The following is an 8,071-nucleotide window of genomic DNA, read 5'->3' on the forward strand; positions in this document are numbered from 1 at the left end:
GCTGATCAAAAACAACATGGACAGCTCATCATGAAGGGGTCACTGTGTGAAGGGGCCACTGTGTGAAGGGGTCACTGTGTGAAGGGGTCACTGTGGAAGTGGGTGAAAGAGCAAGAACCAGGAGTTGGCCAGGACTCATATCTCAATGCCAGGAATAACAGACCTGTATTATAACAAACCTGTGTATGTGTGTGTGTGTGTGTGTGTGTGTGTGTGTGGTGTGTGGAGGTTCCTCAGAAGAGGAAGGGGAGGACCATCCTCCTCAGTGAAAAATAAAAAATGAAAAAACAAATCATTTTTAGTAGAGGTCGAACGATTATGATTTTTCAACGCCAATACCAATAATTGGGAGGACCAAAAAAAGCGGATACCGATTAAATCGGACGATGTTTATATATATATATATATATAAAAGAATAATAATAATAAATATAATAAATAATATATATAATGACAATTACAACAATACCTAATGAACACTTATTTTAACTTAATATAATACATAAATAAAATCAATTTAGTCTCAAATAAATAATGAAATATGTTCAATTTGGTTTAAATAATGCAAAAACAAAGTGTTGGAGAAGAAAGTAAAAGTGCAATATGTGCCATGTAAGAAAGCTAATGTTTAAGTTCCTTGCTCAGAACATGAGAACATATGAAAGCTGGTGGTTCCTTTTAACATGAGTCTTCAATATTCCCAGATAAGAAGCTTTAGGTTGTAGTTATTATCGGACTATTTCTCTCTATACCATTTGTATTTCATAGACCTTTGACTATTGGATGTTCGTACAGGCACTATAGTATTGCCAGCCTACTCTCGGCAGTTGATAGGCTTGAAGTCATAGACAGCGCTGTGCTTCAAGCATTGCGAAGAGCTGCTGCCTGCCACCACTCAGTCAGACTGCTCTATCAAATATCAAATCATAGACTTAATTAAAATATAATAAACACACAGAAATACAAGCATTAGGTCATTAATATGGGCAAATCAAGAAACTATAATTTCGAAACTAAACGTTTATTCTTTCAGTGAAATACGGAACCGTTCCATATTTTAATCGAACGAGTGGCATCCATAAGTCTAAATATTGCTGTTACATTGCACAACCTTCAATGTTATGTCATAATTATGTAAAATTCCGGCAAATTAATTACGGTCTTTGTTAGGAATAAATGGTCTTCACACAGTTCGCAACGAGCCAGGCGGCCCAAACTGCTGCATATACAGTTGAAGTCTGAAGTTTACATACACCTTAGCCAAATACATTTAAACTCAGTTTTTCACAATTCCTGACATTTTATCCTAGTAAAAATTCCATGTATTAGGTCAGTTAGGATCACCACTATATTTTAAGAATGTGAAATGTCAGAATAATAGTAGAGAGAATTATTTATTTCAGCTTTTATTTCTTTCATCATATTCCCAGTGGGTCAGAAGTTTACATACACTCAATTAGTATTTGGTAGCATTACCTTTAAAGTGTTTAACTTGGGTGAACTTTTCAGGTAGCCTTCCACAAGCTTCCACAATAAATTGGGTGAATTTTGGCCCATTCCCTGAAGAGCTGGTGTAATCTGAGTCAGTTAGTAGCCTCCTTGCTCGAACATACTTTTTTCAGTTCTGCCCACAATTTTCTACAGATATTGAGGTAAGGGCTTTGCGATGGCACTTTAATACCTTGACTTTGTTGTCTTAAGCCATTTTGCCACAATTTGGAAGTATGCTTGGGTGCATTGTCTATTTGCAGACCAAGCTTTAACTTCTGACTGATGTTTGAGATGTTGCTTCAATATATCCACATATATTTCCTCCCACATGACGCCATTTATTTTGTGAAGTGCACCAGTCCCTCCTGCAGCAAAGCACCCCCAACATGATGGCTGCCACCCCGTGCTTCACGGTTGGATGGTGTTCTTTTGGCTTGCAAGCCTCCCCCTTTTTCCTCCAACATAACGATGGTCATTTGCCAAACAGTTCTATTTTTGTTTCATCAGACCAGAGGACAGTTCTCTCAAAAAGTACGATCTTTGTCCCATGTGGCAGTTGCATACCGTAGTTTGGCTTTTTTATGGCGGTTTTGGAGCAGTCACTTCTTCTTGCTGAGTGGCCTTTCAGGTTATATCAATATAGGACTTGTTTTTATTGTGGATTATAGATACAATTGATTGGAGTCCACCTGTGGTAAATTCATTGATTGAACATGATTTGAAGACACACATCTGTCTATATAAAGTCCCACAGTTGACAGTGCATGTACTCAAAAACCAAGCTCTAGAGACAGGATTGTGTCAAGGCACAGATCTGGGGAATGGGTACAAAAACATTTCTGAGCATTGAAGACTCCAAGAATAGTGGCTCAATCATTCTTAAATGGAAGAGTTTGGAACCACCAAGACTCTTCCTAGAGCTGCTGCCCGGCCAAAACTGAGCAATCGGGAGAGAAGGGCCATTGGTCGGAGGTGACCAAGAACTCGATGTCACCTGACAGAGCTCCAGAGTTCCTCTGTGAGATGGGAGACCTTCCAGAAGGACAACCATCTCTGCAGCACTCCCCAATCAGCCTTTATGTAGAGTGGCCAGATGGAAGACGTTTTTCAGTAAAAGGACATGACAGCCGCTTGAGTTTGCCGAGAAGGCACTAAAGACTCTCAGATCATGAGAAACAGATTTCTCTGGTCTGATGAAACCAAGATTGAACTCTTGGCCTGAATGCCAGAGTCCTTCTGGAGGAAACCTGGCACCATCCCTAAAGTTATAATACACTAATAGGCCTCCACACACAACACACACACACTTCTGCCAGTCACATTCTGTTAAAGGTCCAAGCACACACATCCTGGGTCGCTCCTCTTTCAGTTCGCTGCAGCTAGCGACTGGACGAGCTGCAACAAACATTAAATGGACAGTTTTATCTTCCATCTCTTCATTCAAAGATCAATATGGACACTCTTATGACAGTTGTGGCTGCTTTGTGTGATGTATTGTTGTCTCTACCTTCTTGCCTTTGTGTGTTGTCTGTGCCAATAATGTTTGTGACCATGTTTTGTGCTGCTACCATTTGTGATGCTTACCATGTTGTTGTCATGTTGTGTTGCTACATGCTTGGTTGTCATGTGTGGTGTTTATGTGGTGTTGTGTGTCTCTCTTGTTGTGTGATTGTGGTTTTTGTCCTATATTTTTATTTGTATTTATTTTTCATTTTTAATCCGAGCCCCGTCCCTGCAGGAGAGCTTTTGTAGTCCGTCATGTATATAGAATTGTTTCTTAACTGACTTCTAGTTAAATAAAAAGGTTTAAATAAATTCAATAAAAAAATATGGTGAGGAGCATGGTGGTGCAGCGTCATCTGTGGGAGTTTTTCAACGGCATGTACTGGAGAATAGTCAGCATCGAGGCAAGCTGATGGACAAAGTACAGAGAATCCTTGATGAAACCTGCTCAGAGAAGTTTCACCTTCAACAGGACAACAACCCTAAGCACCAGCCAAGACAACGCAGGAGTGGCTTCAGGACGAAGTTCTGATGTTCTTGATGGTGGCCCAGGCGCAGAGCCGGGGCCTTGAATGATCGATACATTCTCTGAGAGACTGAAATAGCTTGTGCGCAAGCTCCCCATCCAACCTGAAGGCTGAGAGGATCTACAGAGAAGAATGGGAGAACTCCCAAATACAGGTGTGCCATAGCTTGTGGCGTGTCAAACCCAAGAAGACTTGAGGCTGTATGCTGCAAAGGTGCTGTCAACAATAGTACGAGTAGAAGGTTGAATACTTGTGTACAATGTGAATAGTTTTTTTTATTATTAATACCTTTGCTAACTTTCTTAAAAACTTTTTTGCTTTGTCATTTATGGGGTATTGTGTGTAGATTGATTAGGGATTAAAAAAACATAAAATTTTAGAATATCCGTGTAAGTATAAAAAGTGGAAAAAGTCAAGGGGTCCTGAATCTTTCTTAATGCACTGTAATATCGTGGTCGTTGCATCTCTCCTAAAAAATGATGACACCACCTCCATGGTGTGTTATGGACAGCAACTACCGAAGTAATATTGGTAATTTAACTGGTTTCTATGTAACTTTGGGTATTGTACACTTGAATAAAGTAATCAAGACAAGAGAAAAAATGTATTCATGATATAGTACTAATTATTATTTTTTTTGTCTCCAGTATGTATGAGTTTTTTAGTAAATAGACCTATAGTGATTCAATTAGACAACATTAGACTAATTAACAGCACTCTAATCAACAATGGCATTATTTTTCAATTACCTCTAACTCTTAACTATTTGACTTTTTTCACAATGCCCACAAAAGACCATTGTAATAGTAAATAAATACGTGTAAGAAACTAAATACGTGTAGAAAAAAAAGAAATGTTCACGCTGAAACTCATATTAAAACACCAATGAATGGTATTCACAAAGTTGAGTGTTATAATTTAGGGATAATGTTTTACAGCTAATGTCATTATATGTTCATATTTTAAATAATTCTATTTATTATTGTATTCTACAGTATTTACAACGAGATTAGGGATACAGAGGTCCAGAGATAATTACAGACACTTATGATATCTGGAAAGTATCTCAGAAATTCCACTTGATGTCGTGTCGTCTTATAAAATTAGACCCAAAAACATGAAAGGCAATTTTTTTTCTTTTCTAAACTTAGTTTCTATAATACTCCCTCCATTACAACCCAAGCCAGGGGTGTGGTTGGACAGATGCAGTAGTGATGAAGGACCAGTTATGTAAGGAAGCGAGGGCGGCGCCGCGTGTTGTGTGTGTGTGTTTGATAGTGTGCTCGTGTGTGTTGTGTTGTGTGTGTGTGGTCGGTGTGTGTTGTGTGTAAAAGGGGGGGGGGGGGTTCTTAGCAGCCATGTGGGTAAGGTGAGTAAGGTTCTCCGGGCCTGGCTTGGTGACTTGATCACAAAAACAAACATGGACAGCTCATCATGAAGGGGTACTTTGTGTGAAGGGTCACCTGTGGTAGGATGAACACACGATATAGAGTGCATTAGGAAAGTATTCAGACCCCTTGACTTTTTCAACTTTTTTGATAGTTACACCTAATTCTAAAATTGATTTGTTTTTTTAATCTTTCATATCTACAACATAAACTCAAATGACAAAGCAAAAAAGGTTTTAGAAATGTTAGCAAATGTATTAATAATAAAAAACTATCACATTTCACAGAGTATGGACAGCTCAATATGAAGGGGTCACTGTGTGAAGGGCCACTGTGTAAGGGCACTGTGTAGGGCCACTGTGTAAAGGGGTCACTGTGGTAAAGGGGTCATGTGGTAAGAGGGGCACTGTGTAAAGGGGTCATGTGTGAAGGGGCAGCACTGTGATGAAGGGGTCACTGTGTGATTGGGGGTCACTGTGTGAAGGGGCCACTGTGTAAAGGGGCCACTGTGTAAGGGGCCAGTGTGTAAAGGGGCCAGTGTGTAAAGGGGCCAGTGTGTAAAGGGGCCCTGTGTAAAGGGGCCACTGTGTAAAGGGGCCACTGGGTGTAAGGGCACTGTGTAAAGGGGCCACTGTGGTAAAGGGCCACTGTGTAAGGGGCCACTGTGTAAAGGGGCACTGGTTAAGGGGCCATGTGGTAAAGGGGCCCATGTGTAAAGGGGCGCATGTGTAGAGGAGGGGCCACTGTAAAAGGGGCCCACTGTGTAAAGGGGCACTGTGTAAAGGGGCCACCTTTGGGTTGTGGGGGTTAAAGGGCCCTGTGTAAAGGGGCCCACTGTGTAAAGGGGCCACTGTGTAAGGGCCACGTGTGGTAAAGGGGCCACTGTGTGAAGGGGCACTGTGTGAAGGGGCACTGTGTGAAGGGGCCTAGTGTGTGGAGAGGGGTCACTGTGTAAAGGGGTCACTGTGTGAAGGGGTCACTGTGTGAAGGGTCACTGTGTGAAGGGGTCACTGTGCTGAAAGGGGTCACTGTGTAAGGGGTCATGTGTAAAGGGTCACTGTGTAAAGGGTCACTGGTGTGAAGGGGTCACTGTGGAAGTGGGTGAAAGAGGAAGAACCAGGAGTATCTCAGCTGGAATAACAGAGGCTCACCGTAGTCAAATATGCCTGTGTGTGTGTGTGTGTGTGTGTGTGTCTGTGTCTGGTCTGTGTCTGTGTCTGTGTCTGTGTCTGTGTGTGTGTGTGTGAGCATGTGTGTGTATGAGCGTGTGTGTGTGTGTATGAGCGTGTGTGTGTTGTGTAGAGCGTGTGTGTGTGGTATGAGCATGTGTGTGTGTTGTGAGCATGTGAGCGTGTGTGTGCGTGTGTGTGGTGTGAGGACCAGTGTGTGTGTGTATGGCGCATGTGTGTTTGTGTGTATGGGCGCGCGTGTGTGTGTGTGTGTGTATGAGTGTGTGTGTATGAGCCGTGTGTGGTGTGTGTATGTTGTTGTGTGTGTGTGTAGAGGTGTGTGTGTGTGTGTGTGTGTATTTTTAGATGTGTGTGTATGAGCGCGTGTGGTGTGTGTGGTGTGGTGTGTGGTGTGTGTGTGTGTGTAATGAGCGTGTGTGTGTGTGTGTGTATGAGCGCGTGTGTGTGGTGTGTATGGAGCGCGTGTGTGTGTGTGTATGAGCGCGTGTGTAGTGTGTGTAATGAGCGCCGTGGTGTGTGTGTGTGTGTATGAGCGTGACTGCTACCGGCTCACAGTGACATTTGGTCAGTAAGGTGGCATGTACACATCTGTTTGTCATGACATGTCAAACTGGTGTGTGTGTGTGTTTAAAAATAGATATTTTTCTCCCCTTATTTCGTGTCATCTTGTGTTATCACTGCAACTCCCCAACGGGGTTGGTAGAGGCATGCGTCCTGCATCACATGACCCGCCAAGCTACTTCTTAACACACTGCACGCTTAACCCGGGAAACACYGTTCAACTGACCACTAAAGTCCACTTGCAGGCGCCGGGCCCCGCCACAAGGAGTTACTTAAAGCGTGGCGAGCCAAGGAAAGGCCCCCCCCCCCGGCCAAACCCCCCCCTAACCCGGACGGCGCTGGGCTGAGTGTGCGCCGCCCTATGGGACTCCCATCATAGTCGGCTGTAGTGGCGCCTTAGACCGGGGCACCTTTCGGGAGGCCACTTGTGTGTGTGTGTGTGTGTCTTTGTATGCGTGCATGCGGTGTGTGCATGGTAAGTGTTACGGTGTGCATCTGTCTGTCTGTCTCTGTGTGGTGTTACCTTGTACGGGCCCTGGTCCGGGCCGGGGGAACTGTGACAGTAGGGACAGAGGGCCGAGGCCTGGACAGACGCTGCTCACGCTGCCTGAGGGGGAGGGGGTAGGAGACTGGGTGGGGGAGGACAGGGGACTGCTCTGCGTCTGTGTACTCGTCTGGAGGGGGGAGGGAGAGAGAGAGGGTAGGACATGGATAGAGGAGAGGACGAGACGTACTGTAGTTCACAATACAGATAGTCAACAAATATATCACAAATTAGTATTTTTTTTCATTTAAAATGTCATGGAGAATCCGACGCTGTGCTCCATATGAATAGTCCACGGGATACTGTAAGTGAGGAAGTGGTATAGAGTATACAGGAAGTACAGTAATTCTGTATATATAGCACCAGTCGTACTGTAGTGTAGTATTCTAGTACTGCTGTATATAGTACCCGTTGTAGTACTGTAGTGTAGTATTATAGTAGTGCTGTATACAGTAGTGCTGTATATATTATCTGTTGTAGTACTGTAGTATTCTAGGACTGCTGTATACAGTACCAGTTGTTACAACCGATACTATATACAGCACTACTATAATACTATATACAGCACTACTATAATATACTACTACTAAATACTACACACAGTACTACACATATATTATATACAGCACTACTATAATACTACCATACAGTAGTACAACAGAATCTATATACACACTACTAAGTAATACTACCTACAGCACTACTATAACTCACTACATCAGTACTACAACAGATACTACATACAAGTACACTATAATACTACCATCGCAGTACTACACGATACTATATACAGCACTACTATATACTATATACAGCACTACTATAATACTACCATAAGGTACTACTATAATACTCACCAACAGTAAC

General features: G+C 42.7%; 1 protein-coding gene across 1 annotated transcript in view; it reads right to left on the bottom strand.

Annotated features, from left to right (window-relative positions):
• LOC112072433 (R3H domain-containing protein 2) overlaps positions 1–8,071 on the bottom strand; it is a 68,281-nt gene that overhangs the window by 9,576 nt on the left and 50,634 nt on the right. The window contains exon 19 of the mRNA XM_070439798.1: positions 7,184–7,334. Coding sequence (XP_070295899.1) covers positions 7,184–7,334 — 151 coding nt within the window. The remainder of the gene's footprint in view (positions 1–7,183; positions 7,335–8,071) is intronic.

The sequence above is a fragment of the Salvelinus sp. IW2-2015 genome, unplaced genomic scaffold, assembly GCF_002910315.2.
Source record: "Salvelinus sp. IW2-2015 unplaced genomic scaffold, ASM291031v2 Un_scaffold1927, whole genome shotgun sequence".
Taxonomy (NCBI): Eukaryota; Metazoa; Chordata; class Actinopteri; order Salmoniformes; family Salmonidae; genus Salvelinus; species Salvelinus sp. IW2-2015.